General features: G+C 51.4%; 1 protein-coding gene across 12 annotated transcripts in view; it reads left to right on the forward strand.

Annotated features, from left to right (window-relative positions):
- HHAT (hedgehog acyltransferase) overlaps positions 1-21,161 on the forward strand; it is a 300,447-nt gene that overhangs the window by 23,265 nt on the left and 256,021 nt on the right. For all 12 annotated transcript variants that reach the window (XR_016219599.1, XR_016219600.1, XM_008268452.5 and 9 more), the window contains one exon: positions 6,672-6,739. Coding sequence is in view for 9 of the 12 variants with exons in the window: in XM_008268452.5 (XP_008266674.3) it covers positions 6,672-6,739 (68 nt within the window). In the remaining 3 variants the exon portion in view is untranslated. The remainder of the gene's footprint in view (positions 1-6,671; positions 6,740-21,161) is intronic.

The following is a 21,161-nucleotide window of genomic DNA, read 5'->3' on the forward strand; positions in this document are numbered from 1 at the left end:
CCCGTAGGGGTGTGCCAGCAGAGCAGGTGGCAACTTATCCCGCTGTTCCATAATGCCGGCCCTGGAAATCCTTCTGGGAGTAGAAGTGTTGAAAACTGCTTGGAGTTTTTCAGGGTTATTGGTTTATGTAGGTTTTCTTCTTAAGTCAGTATGAGCAATTTTTCCTGTTTCATTGACAATTGCAAATGTATTGACATAGTTCTGTATCATTTTCTTACATTTTGAATCCTGTCTTAAGAACTTTATCAGAGCCGGCGCCGTGGCTCAATAGGCTAATCCTCCACCTTGCGGCGCCGGCACACCGGGTTCTAGTCCCGGTTAGGGTGCCGGATTCTGTCCCGGTTACCCCTCTTCCAGGCCAGCTCTCTGCTATGGCCAGGGAGTGCAGTGGAGGATGGCCCAGGTGCTTGGGCCCTGCACCCCATGGGAGACCAGGAAAAGCACCTGGCTCCTGGCTCCTGCCATCGGATCAGCGCGGTGCGCCGGCTGCAGCGGCGGCCATTGGAGGGTGAACCAACGGCAAAGGAAGACCTTTCTCTCTCTGTCTCTCTCTCTCACTGTCCACTCTGCCTGTCAAAAAAAAAAAAAAAAAAAACTTTATCAAAGACTTGCCTGTTCAGTAGATCTATTCTCTCCAGGAACTAGTTCTTGAATTTGCTTGTACATCCCAGCCTTCTTCTCTGCTGTGAACATGACGGGAGCAGCGGCTCTCCTGGACCCGGATGACTTCCCAGAGCCCAGGCAGCCTTCTGTGCAGCGGCTTCTTCCTGCAAACGTACAGGGGAATGACATTCTATACATGCGTGGTGCTTCCCGGGGACGGGTGCCTTAGTGTCACAGGCGCTGTATTCTGTCTGTAATCTTCAGTGATCTGTGGCAAATGTTTCCTTAAATAATCCTACCACAGGGGGAGCCCTTGTATTTAAAGAGCCTTTGGGCTTCTGGTAAAGCACTGGTCTGAATCCCCACCTGGGGTTTCTTCATTTCCCCATTAGAGGTGTTCTTAAGGCGGGAGGCCCTGTAGTTGGCTGCGTTCTGCCTTTTGTTTGTTCCCACAGGTGCCTGGGGGCTTCCTTGTTGCTGTCCCTGAGACTGGAACAGAGCTGCTGTGGAGGGCGGAGTTTTCCTACATTGTGCCCCACACTAAGGCTCCTGGGCATGGGAGGGAGGGAGTTTCTCCCATTTTGTGATTGGATGAACTTGATTGTAAGTTGCTGCTAAGGTAAACAAAGGCCTTCAAAGGGTGGTCTTGCCCTAGGAACCGGGCAACCTGCGTACAGCCACCAGGTGCCTTTTCCTTTTTTTTTTTTTTTTTTTTTTTTTAAAGACTTATTTATTTGAAAGGCAGAGCTACAGAGAGGCAGAAAGAGAGGTCTTGCATCTGCTGGTTCACTCCCCCAGATGGCTGCAGTGGTCAGAGCTGAGCTGCTCCAAAGCCAGGAGCTTCTTCCAGGTCTCCCACCAGTGCAGAGGCCCAAGGACTTGGGCCATCTTCTGCTGGTTTCCCAGGCCACAGCAGAGAGCTGAATCGGAAGTGGAGCAGCCGGGTCTCGAACAGGCACCCCTATGGGATGCCGGCACTGCAGGCAGCGGCTTTACCCAATACACCACAGCACAGGCTTTCAGTATCAAGGCTTTGTGACGGGAGCCAGGCGCATTACCCCTGCGGGATAGGATGCTTCCCACATTGTCTGTGCTCAGTGTCTTAGGAACATCGGAGTCACTGAATTCCAGCTGGGGGGTCCTAACTGCCTCCCCCTACCCCCTGTACTGACACTGGTCGTAGGGTAGGTGATGGGGTTCAGGAATGTGACCCTGAAAGTGTGGTGCCTTGGCATTTGAGAAAACAGGAGCAAGGCCATCTCCCTCCCGTGCTCCCCACCCTTGTCTGTGGGGCAGTCGTGGGACCCCCGTCTGACAGCTGCCCTCTGCGTGCCAGGAGGAAAGGCACATCCTTCTCTCTGAGGACCCCCGGGATGCGGAGAAGAGCGCCACGCCTCTGCAGCCCGCAGCCCCGGTGAGCGCCACCAGGTCACTCCTCGCCCTGTCAGATTCTTCCACCGCAGCCCACTCTGAGTGTAACGGTTTCTTTGTGTCTTCATTTCCTTACGAAAGCCTCTGTGCAATCTACAACTTAACGTTAAACACCGCGGGCCTCCTTTTCTCTGTCTGATTACAGGCGCCTTAGCCGCGACCCTAAAGGGAGCGAAGGTATTTTCCTCCTCTGGTTAGGGGCTGGTGACTTCCATATCAGCTGCTTTCTTCTTCCTGTTAATAGATCTCTCACTGTGCCTTGGGGTGAGGTCTGCATTGGGGGGCAAGCCCTGGCAGCTCCTCCCTCCTGCTGCCCAGCTGGCGCCCCAGGGCGGCCCCCCCTACACTGAAGGTGCGCAGGCTCTGTCCTGTCCAAGAGTTTCCATTTCCGTATGTGGCTGCCTCTACCTCGCCCAAGAGCACCAAGGACTCTGCTCCAAACTGTGCACCTGCAGGTGGGCCCTGCTGGATCCCAGAGTTCCTTAGGCCAGTAGCAGATGGGCAGCCCGTGTGTGCAGGTCGTTCTGCGTCCTGTTCACAACCACATCTTTTGCTTGGGTTATCTCTAAATCATGTTCTCATTCCCCGAGTGAGAATTGGGGAAGGAGGGAAAGAGCCCCCAGGCCTCGAGTGTGTCGTGGAAAGCCGGTACCTGCTCAGCCCTCTCTGTATGAGCATTCGAGAGTTGCTTAGCGCTAAATTCTCAGACTTAGCAGTCCATCTCTCTGCTCCTCTTTCCCATTCATTTACGAGCATAATCTGCTGTGTCCTGTGGCTTCCTCGAGCCAGTATCCACGGGAGCTGACGGGCACCGTGGCTGTTCCCAATGGTGACATTGGACTTGGGTGTGTGTCTGTTTTTCCTCCTCTCCTGGATTATTGCCTTCTGGTTATCCCCCCCACCCGCAATTAATTTCCCATCAAAATGTTGAGAGTGAGAGGGGTAGGTAGGTTAGGTAGAGATTTCAAGTGAACAGTTTGCTGCCACAGCCCATTGGCAGTGATTGCAATGCAGATCCTCCCGCTGGGGAGGTAAGGTGGGCTTTGATGTGTGCTTTGGTGGTGGTGGGGGATGGAATCCAGGCTCATCAGCAGAGATCGCTCCATTCCCCGTATGGAACACTGGATTTGGGGAGATGGAACCCACGCGTAAGGAGACAGCTGGCTCTGCCCGATGGTGCTGTGTGGCGCGTGTGACACGGTTCGCCCCGCACCACAGGAAGAGCGTTCTCACCCACTCTGGGCTTTCTGTTTGCAGCCTCTTGTGTGCTGAGGAAAACTGCAGTCCCACGAGGAAAACTGCAGTCCCGCTCAGTGGTGGGGGTATGGGCTCCTCCCCCACACAGGTAGAATCGGAGAGGCTCCAGGGGCCGGCCTTCTTGGGGAGATCTCTTGCAGTGGGGTCCCGGTCTGTGTTCTGTCTGTGACTCTTCAGGCTAACTTAATCCAGGGATTTCCAAAAGCATAAATGGATTGAAGGTCTAACTTAAAGTTGATTCCATGTTGTTGTAGAACCCCAACTAAAGCCTGGGCTTGCTCATGCGACGTCCAGGAGGCTGGTCACTGGCAGTGGGCAGGTGGGAGGGAGTGGCTTATTTTGCTAGGCACAGAGCAAGGAGTGGAGCAGCTGTGGCTCAATTCCTAGGCTTCCTGAGGGCGGAAAGGGGGTGAATCTTAGATGAAAGCTGAGCTGGAGCAGCCTGTGGTCGGCTCACGTGCAGGGCTCTGGTTGGTCCACAGCGCTCGTGGCCTCTTTGCTCAGCTGCACCGTTCCGAGAATGCCGTGATGGCCACGTGGGCCTGGGGTCTGTCTGGGGTCCGTGAAGGAAGATTGGTTATTACCTTGTTTGATCCAGGCCTGGGGTTCCTGTGAAGCCTCTCAGAGTGAAGTTCAGGGTTAGGATGTTAAAGACGGAGACGATCGTTGAAATCTGAGTTTCATGACTCGTGCACCACTCTCTTAATTTAGCGAATCCACAGGGAGGAGTTGCCTTGTGATTGTCAGAGTACAGACAGGAATGGCAAGCCAGGGGAGGGCGACTGGGTCTGACAGTCTGTATGTAAGGCCGTGGGGATGAAGGTTCGCTTTCAGTATAGCATTTGCTTGTGTCAAGTCAGACAAAGGGCGGTCTGTAGGACTTCCATAAAAGATTGGAGGGGGGGCGGTTTTGGTCTAGGCAGAGCTCTGCCAGTACCGTGGCCATGAACCACATGTGGATGGAGAGCACTTCTGTGTGGCTAGTCTGAACTGAGGTGTGCTGGCAGGATGACACGTACACTGGATTACAAATAAGAAAAAGGGAGCTTAAATTGCTCCTTAATCACTGTTTAATGTTGATTCCTGTCGAAACAACATTTTGCATATATTGGGATATTCCCCAGCTGTATGGCTGTTAGAAACTTTAAGCTTGGGAGTGGGCCTCCTACCGCATTTCTATTGGACAGCACTGGGCAGGATTTCCTAATTCTCCTGTCTGCAGATAGCTCCTTTTTCTCCACTAGAGGGAGCTGTGTGCCACCTTCAGGAATCCAGGGTTAGCCAATAAACTTCAGGTAACTGAGATCAGAAGAGACAGTCAGATATGGCTGACAAATACCATATGTTCTCCCTGACCTGTCATAGCCAATGGAGCACCTAAAAGGTCATCTATAGAAGTGAGATTGGCACTTTGAGATGCAATGACTTTGAACAGCCCTTGTCTTGACTGTTACGGAACAGTTTTTTTCCCCCATACTATTTGTTGAACTCTTTATACACATGATTAACTCTGTTAAATGAAGTTAATTGAAATAAATCGTAAAAATAAGAATGGGACTAGGAGAGGGAGGAGGAAGAGGGGTGGGAAGAATCGCCATGTTCCTATAGTTGTAATTATTAAATATGAAGTTTGTATTCCATAGATAAAAGGTTTCTGGAGAAAAGTTCTTTGCAAATAGATACACATTCATAAGCAGTGAGAATGTTTCTTAAAACATAAGAAAAAGCTCAAGGTTTTACATTGTTTCAATTTGTGTGCAGCTGCAGCCATGGCGCGTGGCAACCACGCAGCACCGAAGCTCTCCAGGAGCACAGAGAACATGATGGGGAGGAGGCTTCTGGTCGCGTGTGGTGCCGTGGGCCTGTGTGCAGTGCCTCGTCCTCTCCTCTTGGTGCTGGGAGCCTTAGTCTATGGTTTGGAGCTGGAGCTGCCATTTGTTTCTAGCATGTGCGATCCTCTCTGGTCCTCCCCTGAAACCAGCGTCATCTCATGGTAATGACTGAGTGATGCTAATCCCCACATTTCCCCTTTGGGTAGCTGCTTTTCAGTTTCCTGTGGGTTTTGTACCTTTGTTAGTCTGAGAAGCCTTGATTTTTTTTTTCCTCGATCTCTTGTCTATTTACTCTTTGTCCCTTTTGGGGGAGAATCTCTGCCATTCTGTGGCTTTATCACTACCGTTAGACTGAGTGCTAAGTATTCATCTCTAGCTTCTTTACTTAGTATAGAGTTGATCTTCTATATAAAGATAATTAAAAATCAATCTTAATGAAGAATGGGATGGGAGAGGGAGTAAGAGATGGGATGGTTTGTGGGTGGGAGGGTGGTTATGGGAGGAAGAAGCACTATAATCCAAAAGTTGTACTTTAGAAATTTACATTTATTAAATAAAAGTTTTTCTATTAAAAAAAAAAAACACCACTGTCTTGAGCTCCGCCCTCGCCCATCCCGCTGCAGACCTCGGAACCCCGCAGCTCCCCTCAGCTCCGTCTCCTGGCCCGCCTTGCACCGCGCCGCACTACGTCCCCAGGAGCTGTTGGTCTGCCTTCCTGAGGCCCAGGCCAAGACAGTGTGGTTCTGTTTCGTCCCTCTCTCACACCATGCCTGCCTATTGCACACCCTCGGGAAGGATTTGGGTGACAATTTTAGCTGTTTCGTGTTCAGTCAATTGTGTAGTTACAAACATGCTGATTTCTCTCATGATCTGCTTAATTTCCTGACATTCTAACACAGCATGCATTACGATCACCAGGACATTGCGGTGTGGTCTGTGTGTGTGTGTGGGGGGGGGGGCTTTTTTTTAAAAAAAGATTTATTTATTTGAAAGAGTTAGATTAATTGTTCCTGTGCTGGCCCACTCCCCAAATGGCTCCAATGGCTGGGGCTGGGCTAGGAGCTTCACTGGGGTCCCCTATATACATGCAGGAGCTCAAGGACATGGGGCATCTTCTGGTACCTTCTCGGGCACATTAGCAGGAAGCTGGATTGGAAGTGGAGCAACCGGGACTCGAACCAGTGCCCATGTGGGATGCCGGTGACAAAGGTGGCAGCTTAACCCATTACACCACAGCACCAGCCCTGGAAAAGAAACTTGGAGCCTGTGTGCCTGTCCCACGTTTCCCTGTGCTGGACACTTCGCTCCCTTGGCTCTCCTCTCTGGCTTTGATAAGTAGAAAGGGACGTTTGCATCAGCCCTACCACATGTCCCTGGAAGTCGGGTCACAGAAACCCAGACAGGAGGCCGGGTGAGACCTGTTTCCCCAGCTGCTGCTCGGTCCGCAGGTAGCTGTTCCGGGATGTCGTCCGGTTTCGGTGGTGCTGCTGTTCAGCCAAGCTGGTTTAGTTGGGGTTTCTGACTAATGGAGGTTGTTTTTCTTCTCAGAGCACGAAGAGGAGCTGGACCAAGAATTTGAGCTGGAGACGGACACTTTATTTGGAGGCTTAAAGAAGGTACAAATCAGGCGAATGATAACCCTTCTCCCTTTTCAATTCCGGTTTCAGTGCGTTGGCGTCACTCTGGTTAGAGCAGACCAAGGTGGAGTGTCCAGCCTCACGCTGGAGTGAAGTGAGCATGCTGGGTTGGACGATGCACCTGCCATGGGCTTTGTCTTCCCGTCCCTCATCCTGCTTTCTTAAGATCGCAGGAACCCGATTGTGTAGTTTTATCGGCAGTAGCACGGTTTCCACCTCTGGAATATAGAAAATTGCTGCCTGACCTAGTCAGATCTCTGAGAACCCACTCGGGGCCCTGGGACATCACTGACAGTGGCGGGGACAGCCTCCTGCAGCCTCCCAGGGCCTCTGGCCGTCCCCACCGCCTCAAGGCTGCCTGGGAGTTCCTGGCTGTCCCCCAACCCCGCACTCACGCGCCATGGGCTTGCTTGCATGGCTCCTGTTGCCTGCTTTGGTGGCAGGCAGGGTGTCTTGTGCCCTCTGTCCCAGAGAGTGTCATAGTGGTCCTACAGCCCCTGCTTCCAGTGGACAGCTGCTACAGCATGTTCTTCTCTTAAAAAGGTGTTTATTTGAAAGGTAGAATCAGAAACAGAGCCGGCGGGGGGGGGGATGCGGGGGAGAGGGGTACCTATCTACCATCATTTGGTTCACTCCCCAAATGGCTGCGACAGCCAGGGGGGGGTCAGGTGGAAGCCAGGAGCCTCAACTCCATCTGGGTTTCCCAAGTGGGTGGCAGGGCCCCAAGCACTAAGGCAGAAGCCTTCCAAGGCGCACCAGCAGGAGCTACATTGGAGTAGAGCAACTGGGAGTGGAACTAGCGCGCGTGTGGGATGCCGGTGTCAGTCTTGACCTGCTACTCCACAGTGCTGGCCCCACGCACATTCTCTTCTACCAGAAGCCCTTTCCCTGGGGTTTGGGGTTCTCCCCCTCTTGGGCTTTCCCAGCACCCCATTTCACTTGGCTCACAGAGGGAGTGGGGCCCCTACTCATGGCTCAGGGTTTACTATGAGCTGTGTATTTAAGTATTTTAGTATGTTTTAAAAGTGCTTTCAAAGCTTTTAGTTTTGTTTTTACCATTTTGACTCTAAGTATGTTGAGTGCCTGATATGTGTCAGATTCGGTCAACTTCTGTGGGTAGCTCGAGGCCATAAGATAAAGCTTGTGTTCCAAGTTGAACACCCTGCTTACAAATGAGCTTTCGGAAGATGACTTGTACCAAACTGGGCACTGCTACTGCCACCTTCCTACCACGACAGTTGCACATCTTGCTCAGAATCGCGACGCCTGTCCCTTTTCTCGGCTCTGTAGAGAGGCACTGTGCTGGGTACACAGCCGTGTCTGGGATAGGAAGAGTGTGCACCCCACTTAAGGAGCGACTTCTGTTTTTAAAGAACTTGGGAACCGCGTCTGCTGGTTCATTCCCCAAATGCCCAGAATCTTGAGAGCCAGACTCTCAATCCGTGTCTACCACATGGACAGCAGGGACTCAAGTCCTGAAGCCGGCACTGGGGAGGGCCAGGAATCGGACCAGGTGCGCCAATATGGGACGTGGGCCTCTCAACCCCCAGGCCAGATGCCTGCCACCCACCCACTCTCCCCTGCTCCTGGTTTTTATTGTTTGACTGGTTATTTCCATGAAAAGCTGGATGTAAAATGAGTTTTCAGTTCCTGCATCAATATTTCCTACTTCAGTGAGCTCTTTTTAGGGTTATTGGTGAAGACATAAAAGGATGTGATTTTTGTGCCTATTACAGAAATGGGGAAGTTCGGGAAGCGTTCTGTCATAATGGAATTTGAAATATAGCAGGAGATGCCTTTGTGAGCGTTGGAGGTCCTACTCTTAGAAATAATTGTGGCTGGCCCCGCAGCTCACTAGGCTAATCCTCTGCCTCGCGGCACCGGCACACCGGGTTCTAGTCCCGGTTGGGGCGCCGGATTCTGTCCCGGTTGCCCCTCTTCCAGGCCAGCTCTCTGCTGTGGCCAGGGAGTGCAGTGGAGGATGGCCCAAGTGCTTGGGCCCTGCACCCCATGGGAGACCAGGAGAAGCACCTGGATCCTGCCATCGGATCAGCGCGGTGCGCCGGCTGCAGCGCCCCAGCTGCGGCAGCCATTGGAGGGTGAACCAACGGCAAAAGGAAGACCTTTCTCTCTGTCTCTCTCTCTCTCACTGTCTACTCTGCCTGTCACACACACACACACACACACACACACAAAAAAAGGAAATAATAGCATGTTGGATCTTTTGTAGCGGGGGAAGAATGGTGATCTCATTTCCTGTTGGGAATCACAATTCGGGCATTTCACACAACACCAAATACACGGTGTGTTTGGTCTGGGGCAAAACCAAGCAGACCCAGTTGAGACTAGGACACTCAGCTGAGGAGAGCTGTGAGGCAGTGTGAGGAGTGAGCAGCGCCAGCCCCCCCCCCCCCCCCCACCGTGCAGCTACCGCAGATGCCATTGTCAAGGGCAGGCTCGGCCGGCTGGCTGCCATGCTGTTCCCTGGCTGCTCGGCTCCCGTCCCCACCACGCCTGGTGAGGCCCAGAGCCCTGGGGAGATGACGCCCCATAGGTGTTCTCCATGACAACCCTGGTACCGGGGCTCGGGTCGGGGATGGCTGTCATTCAGGCCCACTCTGCCTTCGTGGACGGGCTGAGCAGGCTCAGGTGCACGGCCCTGGGCCATCCCGATCGGTGTCTGTTCTTTGACCGTGTGGCCATCCATCCAGGGCTACAGGGGAACTCTTGGTGTCTCGTCTGTCTCTGGCTGGGAACTTTGCTTATGGGGCGGGAGCTGTGGAGACGTAGAGTTCAGAGGGAACGAGTGAGCCCTATGCGTGTCCCACAGATGAAGGCTGGAAATCTCCTTTCTCCGAGGCCACAGCAGGTGGCAAGAAACATGGTTATGGCCCAAATTCCACCCGAAGAGGATGTTAAGGGTGAATGGGATTGGGAACTTGGGAGGAGACCCTATGCTCTCTGCACCCCTTGAATGTCAGTCTGCAGCCAGGGAGTCGCACCTCTGCACTGCCGGCCTTTGAGAGCAGGTGCCGCTCTGCCATGGGGAAGCCACTCTGGACGCCGGGGTGGGGTGGGGGGGCAGCTGGCACCACCCCCAGACTGCTCCTCAGACGCCAGCACCATTCCTGCCCCAGGTCTTAGCAACCAGAAGTCAGGCATTGCCAGATGTCCCCTAGGGGGCAAAATCCACCCACTTCTTAAAAATTGGGGTTTTTATTTTTAAAAATGTTGATTCATTTATCTTTTTATTTGAAAGGCAGAGGCAGATCTCCCATGTGCTGGTTCACTCCCTCAATGTCTGCAACAGCCAGGGCTGGGCCAAGCCAAAGGCAGACTCCTGGAACCTGCCCCCACCCACTTTCGAGGAGAGCTGGCATAGACGAGTAGCTATGGACTTGGTCGCCTTCCCTCGTACCTTTGCTTAGGCCATGATCTCCTGTGCTGTGTCCGCCCCTTCCCTGTGTTCTGTACCCACATCCCTGCTTTGGCTGCGTCTCCCTGTCTCAGACGCACAGCCCAGAAGAACCTCAGAGCTGGGTTTAGTGCACGTGGCTCCCGACATTCCCCTGCCTCCTTGCACAAATGCGGTCTGTCTTGCGTGGGTGTTTCTGTGCTCATGTCTGCTGTGAGTGCCGGGGGCAGAGATGAACTAGACACACAGGTTCCCATCCTGCTGTCTCCTTGTGGAGACGAACCAACAGTAAATAAGTGAGCAACCATGACAGCCACAGCTGGAGCTCAGTGACAGGAAGGGAATAAGCAGGGAGATGCGACGCTTTGGATACTTGCGGGTGTGCGGCTGTGACGCATCTGTACCATTTTAATTTGCATTATCCGTCTCCACGAGCCTAGGAGGCCCACAAGGTGAGGGCTCGGGATTTCATCACTTCTGCATCTTGAAGGCCTAGCCCAGAGCAGGCTAGCGTGTTGTAGGCTTTAACTTCAGGAAAGGGTGACTCACGTGGTACCAGGCTGCAGCTCTGAAGTCAAGTGCGTGAGTGCTGAACGCACAGAGATGGACGAGTAAGGGTCAGGGCTGAGTGGAACAGTATCTGTGGTCAGAGCAGGGGAAGATCATTGTCGTGATTGAACAACTAAAAGGGACCTGGGAGGAGGAGTGGGTCGCATGTGGCGGGATCCTCCGTGGAGGAGATCATGTTCTGGTGGGAGTCGCTGTGGTTGGGAGAAGGAAAGACGTAAGAGATGTAGACTCCAAGTGAAGCCTCATTCAGGACAGTGGAAGGGGGCTGCACCTGACCATACTCCTCCGGCTTCCTTTGTTGATTTTTGAGATTGATTTATTTGAAAGGGAGAACAAGAAAGAGAAAGAGGGAGGGATGAGAGATGGAAGAGATATCTTTCCAAATACCTGCAACAGGCAAGGCTGGGCTAGGTCAAAGCCAGGAGCCAGGAACTCTGTCTGGGTCTCCCACATGGGTGGCAGGTGTTGGAGCGCTTGGACTACCCACCACTGCTTTCCCAGGCACATTAGCAAGGAGGAGGATTGGTAGCAGAGTAGCTGAGACGGGAACTGGCACTCTGATACGGATGCCAGTGTCGCCAGTGGTTGCTTAACCCATTGCACCTCAATGCCAGCCCCAGCCCTCCAGTTTTTGATAAGGTTTGGAGGATTATAACCCAAATCGGGAACACCTTGGAGCTTTGTCATTGCTTCTGTACAGTGCCGACTGTACTCACCAGGGTTCCAGACGTGGCGGGGGAGCTCCCGCAGGTACAGCTGTCAAGTGCCGCTCAGCCTCCATGTGCCGCAGCGTCTGATGCTTAGTCCTGTCTGCTCTCGCAGGCGTGCAGCGACCACCTCCGCTGATGTGTGTGGGGGCCTGCCTGTGGCCAGGCAGGGCTCGAGCCAAGCTTGGCCTTGCACTGCTGGGTGTTACCCGTCTCTTTGTTGGTCTTCACTCTAGTGGTGCCAAAGGATGGGTGCCCATCCCTTGCTTGGTATAGGAAACTTGTTGCTAGCAGTAGGCTCACCATTAAATGGGTACAAATGCATTTTTTTTTCCCTTTTACAGAAAGAGGTCAGGTTTGCAGTTGGGTGAACTTGAGTTCAAATTTGGCTTTGCAACATCTGGGAAAATCAATGACTTCTGAGCCTCAATTTTTAAAAATATTTTATTTATTTGAAAGGCAGAGTTACAGAGAGGCAGCGAGAGAGAATCTTGCATCCACTGGTTCACTCCCCAAATGGCCACAATGACCAAAGCTGGGCTGATCTGGAGCCAGGAGCTTTTTCTGGGCCTTCTATGCAGATGGGGCTTCTTCTGGTCTCCCACGTGGGTGGAGGGGCCCAAGGAGTTGGGCCGTCTTCTGCTGCTTTCCCAGGCATAGCAGAGAGCTGGATCGGAAATGGAGTAGCCGGGACTTAAACCGGCGCCCATAGGGGATGCTGACACTGCAGGCAGTGGTTTTACCCACAACACCACAGCGCTAGCACCCAGAGCCTCAGTTTTATGAGGGGGTCTTCAGAAAGTTCATGGAAAGTGTGTATTATGAAAGGACTACATGGATTTAAAATTATTTTTTTTTGCACAAAATACCTTGTATTTAATTCCCTTTTCCATGAACTTTTGGAATTGCTTACCTCCCACCCCCTGTTCCAGAAAAGAGGTGGTGGATATAAATCAGGCCCGGGTGTGTGCCTGGCACTGAGCAGATGCTCACTGCCTGTGCTGGTGGTCACCGTAGCTTTTTCTTCTGTGGGTGATTATTTCCTTTCTTTGGTATTAGAAATTGTGATTGCTTGGCCTCGTGGTTCAGCAGTGCTTGGGCTGCCTGCATCCCATATTAGAGTGGCTGGGTTCCAGTCCCAGCTTTCTTGCCGATTCCAGCTTCCTGCTAATGCGCACCCTGGGAGGCAGCAGGAGGTGGCCCAACTGTTTGGGTCCCTGCCACCCATGTCGGGGACCGGGATTGAGTTTCTGGCTCGTGCCTTTGGCTTGGCCCAGCCACAGCTGTTGTGGGCACTTGGGAGGGAGCCAGCACATGGGAACTTGCTCTCGCTGTCTCTCTCTTCAAAAGGAATTGCTGATCCCCCCTCTGGCAAGGGACTGCTGTTGTAGAAACAGGTCCATGTAGAGGAAGATTGCTACTGAAGGGAGCTGTCAGATCCCCGTGCCTCGTGAAGAGTGTGACAAATGGCTAGTTCTTCTTTGGCTCCTGGAGGACAAGGAAACTGGGGTGCACCTGTTCAGAAGCCGTTCTTGCAGAAGTAAAAACAGAGGGGATCTTAGGGTGTCCACGAGGAGACTTAGGGGGGACAGGAAGGTGGGTGGCATTTGATGGAGAGAGAAGAGGTGCCTCTCTAAAGCTGAGACACAGTTCTTAGCTGCTCAAGCTTTTCCTACAAGGATTTTTAAGGTTGAGCCTGTTTCTAAATGTTTCTGGACTTCAATACTTTGCACAAACAGCAGTGCTCTGATTTTTTTTTTTTTTTTTAATTTGCATTGAGAAAGGCGACGGGGTGGAGAGAGTGAGTTCCCATCCATTGGTTCATTCCCCAAGTGCCCACAACAGCCAGGCCTGGGCCGGGCTGAAACCAAAAGCTCAGAACTCAATCCAGATCTCCCACGTGGGTGGCAGGGACTCAGCTAATCAAATCATCACTTCCTGCCTGGAACTGTTGGAGATGGGACTCAAACTCAGGCACTCGGGCTCGCAGCGGCTTACCCACTACCTCAAAGGCCTGCCCCCCCCCCCCCCCCCGCTCTGTTTTCATCTGTTTAACAGTCACTGTGTGCTTCCTGTAGAAGAAGCTTCGAGGCCATGTGCTGGGTGCCTGAGATGCTGTGACCTTCCAGGCTTGGTTCTGAACGCTGGGGAAGCGGAGGCAGACAGTGATGCGAGTTCCGCAGCAGGCCATCAGGACTGTGGGAACAGAAGGTGCCTGTGACCCTGACTCACAGGGATGGGAGCTCACGTGTTGGCTGGGAGTCAGGGACGGGTGCACAAAGGCAGCCATGGGCCTTGAGTGTGAGGAGTGATTCTGCATGGCTGGAAGGGTGACTATGAAGAGCGGATGACCCAGGAGCAGTAGGAGGAGTCAGGGCATGGAAGCCGTTGGTGCTATCCATGGGTTTGGGACATGATCCAGAGGGTGGTGGGCAGGGACTGAAGGCTTGCAGGGGCCACTTCTGTGAACTCTTCCTGAAGCCCCTGACTCATTCCCTGCCCCTTTGATCTTTCAGTTTTGCAGAGCTGAGCCTTGGTGTCGCCATATTTCCACCAACTTCTCCAAGGACCTTGTTTGTTTTTAAAGGATTTATTTTATTGGAATGGCAAAGTTACAGAATGAGGGCGAGACAAATATTTCCCCTGCTGATTCACTCCCCAAATGGCCACAGCAGCCTGAGCTGGGCTTGTCCAAAGCCAGGAGCTTCTTCCAGTCTCCCACATGGGTGCAGGGGCCCAAGCATTTGGGCCATTCTCTGCTGCTTTCTCAGGTGCATTAGCAGAGAGCTGGATCAGAAGTGGAGCAGCCAGGACTCAAATCAGTGCCCATAGGGAATGCCTGCATGGCAGACAGCAGCTTTTACTCAGCATGTATGCTACAATGCTGGCCCTTCCAAGGCCGTTTTAAATGAGATAATATTTTCTAATGGCGTGTAGCAGATGTTGAGAGAGAAGGGAGCAGGCAGGATATTGGGGCTAGGAGCTAATAGGTGGATTAGATGTTTATCCAGTTGCATCGTAGGGTCCCTTTTCACGTAGGGCAGAGCTCTCCTGTTCCCGTCTCTACCCTCACCAAGAAATCACTGTGCCATCTCACTTCTCTCCTACCTGCCTGTAAACCTCCAGGAAGCAAATCCAGCAGGGGCGAGACTAGACGACCAGAGGCTGTGTACCGACAGGTCCAGAATAGCGAGAGGGAAGCAAACCCAACTGACCTTCTGGTCTTCGCTCTGCCTCTGACCTGGGGGCTGCTCGCCCCTGCTGTCCGGAGACGCTGCAGCCCTCCTCTGTTCCTGGAGGGGCTGGCGTGGAACTCGGCTGAGCAGCCCTGCCATGGAGCAGAGCTGTGGAAGATTGAGTTATCTGTTAATAAGGACCTAGCTGAGAATTCACACGCAAAGCCAAGTCATACTGATCTCCCAGCAGATGGAGGGAGGCAGAGACTGGCAGGGACGCAGGGGTAGGCTTTCGGGGGCTGCGGCCTAGTGACAGTGAGGTCAGGGCTGACCTCTCTGAAGTCTCCGTGCCACAAAGCCAGCGTGGCCAAGAGACCAGCACCCTTTGCAGGAGGGCCCTCTCCTGCCGGGCACGTTTTCCTGAGCCCAACAGACATTGCTGAAAGCCTACTGCATGTTGGGGAGTTGGAGTCGGAGATGAAGGGAAACTCCTCTGCTGGGAGTGGTGAGCGTTTGCCTACCACCTGCTCTATGCCCAGGTGGGGGCTGAGGGAGGAGGAGGCATGGCCTGTCTCCTCAAGGAGTTCACACTCTGGGCGCCAGCTGACCTACCTCTTTGACGGGAATGGTGCTCTAAGTATTTGACAAGGGACAAGAGGTATCAGTCAGTCGGAAAAGCTGGGGCCTGTCCACAGGCAGGACAGCTGGCCCTACTTCCGTGTCCTGCCTGACAGCTTGGCCCTGGCATGGCATCTTCTAGAGTATTCTGTATGTATGTTGTCCCTGGTTGGTGTAGGCAAATGTGGCTCAGTTTCTGATCTCCAGGAAGGCTTCCTGGAGGAGGTGGATTTGAACAGAAAGGTTGTGTGTTCTCTTACTTAGGTTTGAGACATGGATGAAAACCTTAAATAAAAGATTGGGACTCATTGTGGTATAGCCACTGCCTGCAGTGCCAGCATCCCGTATGGGCACTGGTGTGAGTCCCAGCTGCTCTGCTTCTGATCCAGCTCCCTGCTAATGGCCAGGGAAAGCAGCAGCAGGTGCTCACGTGTTCGGGGCTCCCATGTGGGTTCAGGGGCCCAAAGAAGCTCCTGGTTTCATCCTGGCTGAGCCCCAGCCCTTGTAGCCATTTGGGGGTGAACCAGTGGATGGGAGACCCTCTCCCTCCTTCCTCCTCCCGCTCCCAACTCTGACTTTCAAATGAATCAATCTCAAAACACACAGAGAATATTTATTTGTTTATTCGAAAGCCAGAGTTGGAGAGAAGGAGTGACAGATCTCCCGTCCACTGGTCTGCCCTCCAGATGACTGCAGCAGCTGGGTCTGGGTGATGCTGAAGCAGTATAATGTTGAGTTGGAATACTTCCAAGCTTAAAACAAAGCTTCTCCCCGCTCAACATTTCTAACTTCGTAGTGATCATTTTCAAATTTCATTGCACAAATTTTAAGCGCTAGATAATGCTTAGTGACAGACCCACCGTCAGTGAACTAGGAGTTTGTCACTGGAGCAGTGAGTGTAGCCTTTTAAAGTATACTAATTTCTCTTCAGACTGTCTTTTGCTTTTTTCTAAGAATTTCTATAGTAAGAAACAAGTCCGAGTTTCAACAATTATTTTTGTTTGAAGCTTGAAAGTATTGTACTGTTTACAAGGTACTACGGATATGCAAATGATGTCCGAGTCATGAACTTGGCACAAGCAGTAATCACAGCGTGTCTCCCAGGCGCTACCACTAGGGGGCGAGGCAGAGGTCTGATTTAGAAGTTTGGTTGAACCAGGATGGTATTGGAATAGTAACCGGTTTTATCCTTCTTGTATGTTGGGTCTTGGAAACAATTATATACTCACAAGAAGTTGCAGCAATATAATAGAGGACTCCACCCAGCTTCCCTGATGGAGAGTCTCACATAAGTGTAGGAAACTCTAAACTGGACAGTAGTATAATTCGGACTTCATTCAGATTTCAGTAGTTCCACAGAAACTCATTTATGGGTGTGTGTGTGTGTGTGTGGTCATGGAGTTTTTTTTTTCTTAATTGAGAGGCAGCGTGTACATGAGACTGTTTCCATCCAGCGCTTCACTCAGGAGCTGGGAGCCAGAATGTAATCCAGGTTTGCCCATCACTTGAGCCATCACCACTGCCTCCTAGGATCAGCATTAGCAGGAAGCTAGGGAACTGGGAGCCAAAACCCGCTGCTCCAATGTGCGACCCTGGAGTCTGAACCCTTAGACCAAGCAGCCACTCCAGTCATGCAGTTTGATCTCATGTGTAGGTTCATGTCATCGCCAACACAAGGAAGACACAGAACCTCAGGGAATGCCTTGTGCTGCCTCTATCATCACCCACCCCCAACCCTGGCAACTGTCCTTTGTGTGTGTATGACACAGTATAATGTTGGGACTACTGTGTTTTCTTGGTGAGCAGATAAGCCCTTTGATCATTTGGAAATGATTTTCCTTTGTGGGTGATTTTTGTCTCTGTGAAGTGAACGCTATCTGATAAGCAGCTGCTCCTACCTCTCCTTTGATTAATGTTTCTATGCATCCTCTTTCCATCGTTTTACTTTCTTTTTTTTTTAAAGATATTTTTTAAAAATTTTTATTTTTTTTGACAGAGTGGACAGTGAGAGAGAGAGACAGAGAGAACAGTGAGAGAGAGAGACAGAGAGAAAGGTCTTCCTTTGCCATTGTTCACCCTCCAATGGCCGCCGCGGCCGGTGTGCTGCGGCTGGCGCACCGTGCTGATCCGATGGCAGGAGTCAGGTACTTATCCTGGTCTCCCATGGGGTGCAGGGCCCAAGGACTTGGGCCATCCTCCACTGCACTCCCTGGCCACAGCAGAGAGCTGGCCTGGAAGAGGGGCAACCAGGACAGAATCCGGCGCCCCGACTGGGACTAGAACCCCGTGTGCCGGCGCCGCAAGGCGGAGGATTAGCCTACTGAGCTGCGGCGCCATCCTTTTACTTTCAACCTCCCCATACTGTTGTATTGGAAGTGAATTGCTTGTAGACAGTATGGAGTTAGGTAATTTAACAATCCACTTAACTAATCTGTCCTTTAATTGGCATATTCAGTTTGATTGAGGTTCATTCAGTTTCTCAAATCTGTAGATCTGTGACTTTTTGCAAAGTTTTAGAAATGCTTACCATTATTTCTCTGCATATCTTTTCGGCTCCTTTTTTTTTTTTTCTCATTTCCTCTGGAAAATTCAGTGACATGAGTGTTGGCTCTTGGGATGTTGGACCACAGGTCTCTGAAGCTGTTTGCTTTCTATTCTGTTTCCCAGTTTGTACAATTTTTGTTGCTCTACCTTGAGGTTCAACAATTTGTCTTCTATTTCTGTTAAGTCCATCCACTAAATCATTGGATTGAATGAATTTTAGTGTTGTCATTCCTCACGTCCCGAGTTCCCTAGCCAGTCTGCCTTCTTTCTGCTTCCAGAATCTTAGGTTTATTTAAAAGTGTAATCTCCAGGGGCTGGCGCTGTGGCATAGTGGGATAAGCTTCCGCCTGCAGTGTCAGCGTCCCTAGTGGGCACGGGTTTGTATCCCGGCTGCTCATCTTCTGATCCAGCTCTCTGCTAATGGCCTGGGAAGGCAGTGGAAGATGGCCTAAGTGCTTGAGACCCTGCACCCACGTGGGAGACCTGGAAGAAACTCCGGGCTCCTACCTTTGGATTGACTCAGCTCTGGCTGTTGGGGCCATTTAGGGAGTGAACTATAGATGGAAGACTTTTCTGTCTCTCCCTCTGTCTGTAACTCTACCTCTAAATAAATAACTAAATCTTAAAAATATAATCTCCATGGTTTTTAGCTATCCTTAGTGATAGGGATAGAAATGTGCCTACTGTAGCTTGCCTGGAACCATGCGTATTTGTTAGAGTTTTAAGACAAATTTTTATTTAGTTTATTTCTTTAAGGAATACCAATTTCATTAAGTACAACTTTAGGAATTTAGTGATTCTTCCCACCAAACCTGCTCCCTCCCACCCATGCTCCCACCCTTCCTCCTCCCTCTCCCATTCCCAGTCCCATTCTCCACTAAGATCCTTTTGGTTACCTAAAAATGTGTCTTCTGTGTATAAAGTTATCAAATATTAACTTATTTAGTCAACACACAAGTTCCGGCAGCGAGGAGGCTGAGGCCGGAGGAGGGGAGGGGTGGGGGCGATGTACCCTGAAGCTGGGGGGTCTTGGTCCTTGTGCCTGTCTGCACCCCTGGCCTTTCGTGCAGCTCTGCTGCGTGGGGTGGTTCTGAGCTGGAGGTGCTCTGGGGGAGGCTGGGGCCCCTAAGGGCAAAGGGCGCAGATCCGGAAGCTGTGTGGGAAGGTCCCTCCATATGACTACTGGTGTACTCCCCGGGCCTGTCAGACAGCGGGGAAAATTCAAGGAGAAAGAGGGGTCAGGGGTCAGGAGGGCTCGCAGTCCTCTCCCCCTGCATCGATGGGGAAAAAAATCTTATCCCATCTAAAACATTTAAATTTAGTTATTTTCATCTTACTTGGGAGAGACCTCCTCCATTTGTTGGTTTATACCCCAAATGTCTGCAACGGCAAGGGCTGGGTCAGACCAAAGCCAGGAGCCTGGAGCTCCATCTGGGTCTCCCAAGTGGGTGGCCAGGACCTGAGTCCTTGGGCCATCACTACTGCCTCTGAGGCTGTGTATTGGCAGGAAGCTGAAGTCAAGAGCCAGAACCAGGAATCCAAGCCAAGTACGCCAGTGTGGGTTGCAGCTGTCTTAACCACTAGGCTAACCACACGCCCTTCTGTGAACTTTTTGAAGACTGCTCACGTACATGGATTTCAAAGCTTTTTGCACCTCAATAGACTTATCTTTTAATTCCATTTTTCCACTAACTTCTTGAACTGCTCTCCTATGCATGGCCTTGCATAATCCACAGAGACTGCTAGGAGACAGGTACGGACGCAGAGTTGTCATCGGAGGCTGTCACCGAATTGAGTGACACAGAATTTACTCAGTTCACTAGTTCCCCACGATTTATGTAAGTCTCCTTAAGAGGCCTTCTCTTTTCTTTATCCATAAAACACATTCCCTCTGCCATTATACGCAGGCCCAGTTGGCCAGGCTTGGCTGGTGAGTGTGATGGAGAGCCTGGGAAGGCACCCAGTGAACAGTGCCACTTGGGCCTGTTCTGTTGGGAGCGTTCCCAGCTGGTAAGCAGCTGCTTTACCCACGCAGGTGGTGCAGATTGTAGCAGACACCCTGGTATGCAGGAAAAAGCAAGTTTTGTTAGTGAGAACACTTTATCTTTAAGGGGATGTTGGTTGGGAGAGACTGTTGTGGCTGGAACTTGTGAGCAGTGAAATGATTTAATTCAAATTATCTTAGAAATCGCAAAGCAGCTGTTGAGAAAAAGAAAGCGCTTCCAATCATTGCTCAATGAATCATTAGCTCGAGTTCATCCAGAGAGCGGTGTCTCTTCTGTGCAGAATTCTGGCAAAATGCGTCTGCTTTTGTATCTCTTGTCTGGAGATTTATAGGCCGTTCAGGTGAGCTTGTTGCCTTGGGACATCCAGGGAAATGGTTGCGATTTCTAGAATCTTTTAAAGGTTGTCTCTGACAGGTAACTCTTATTCCATGTAATTAGGAATTAGATTTAGTCTCTAAGTAAGATTCAAATAATGCTATTGAGGAAACATGTAAAAATGTCAAGTGTCTCTGTGTTTTGCTTTTGCAACCTGCTACATAGGAGGGAAGGGAGCTTTCTCAGGGTATGCTCTATGGAGAGAGGCACGATGGGTAAGGTTTGTCTTTTTTTTTTTTTTTTTTTTTTTAAGATTATTTACTTGAGAGGTAGAGATGCAGAGAGAGGGAGAGACAGAGGTCTTCCATCTGCTGGTTCACTCCCCAGATAGCCGCAATGGCCAGAGCTGCACCTACCTGAAGCCAGGAGCCTCTTCCAGGTCTCCCACGTAGGTGCAGGAGCCCAGGGTCTTGGGCCATCTTCTACTGCTTTCCCAGGCCATAGCAGAGAGCTGATGGGAAGAGGAACAGCTGGGACACAAACCAGTGCCCATATGGGATTCTGGTGCTGCAGGCAGAGGCTTAGCCCACCACACCACAGTGCTGGCCCCAAGGTTTGTCATATTCTACTTGGCTTTGCAGTGCAAAACTAAGTGCCTTTGTGAACGTGTTAGGACATTGACTCGGTGCCATGATTGGTCTGCTGCTGCTGCTCGTTGCAGCGACCTGGCTGGCGCTTTCCTCTGCGTTTGCCTCCTTTGAATAGACGCATCTGAGCTCTTCAAAATGAGCTAGGGTCACGCTGCTTCCATGGTGAAGCTGGAGCTGGATTCCAACCAGAAGAAGCATTTGTTCCGTGGTAGGTTAGTCCAAGTTCCACTGCAGACACCAGCATCCACTCCAGACACTTTAAAAAGAATTATTGCTGGGGCTTGGATATTTCAGAACAATTGAAAGCTTGGAGAAGCAGGCATTAAGGTCCTAGGTTCACTCCTAGAGCCACTTCCCCAAACCACTGCTAATGCGAAGCCCCATGCTTGAGAACCTGGTG

The sequence above is a fragment of the Oryctolagus cuniculus genome, chromosome 13, assembly GCF_051225735.1.
Source record: "Oryctolagus cuniculus isolate XC-2025 breed Fujian yellow rabbit chromosome 13, ASM5122573v1, whole genome shotgun sequence".
NCBI classification, from domain to species: Eukaryota; Metazoa; Chordata; class Mammalia; order Lagomorpha; family Leporidae; genus Oryctolagus; species Oryctolagus cuniculus.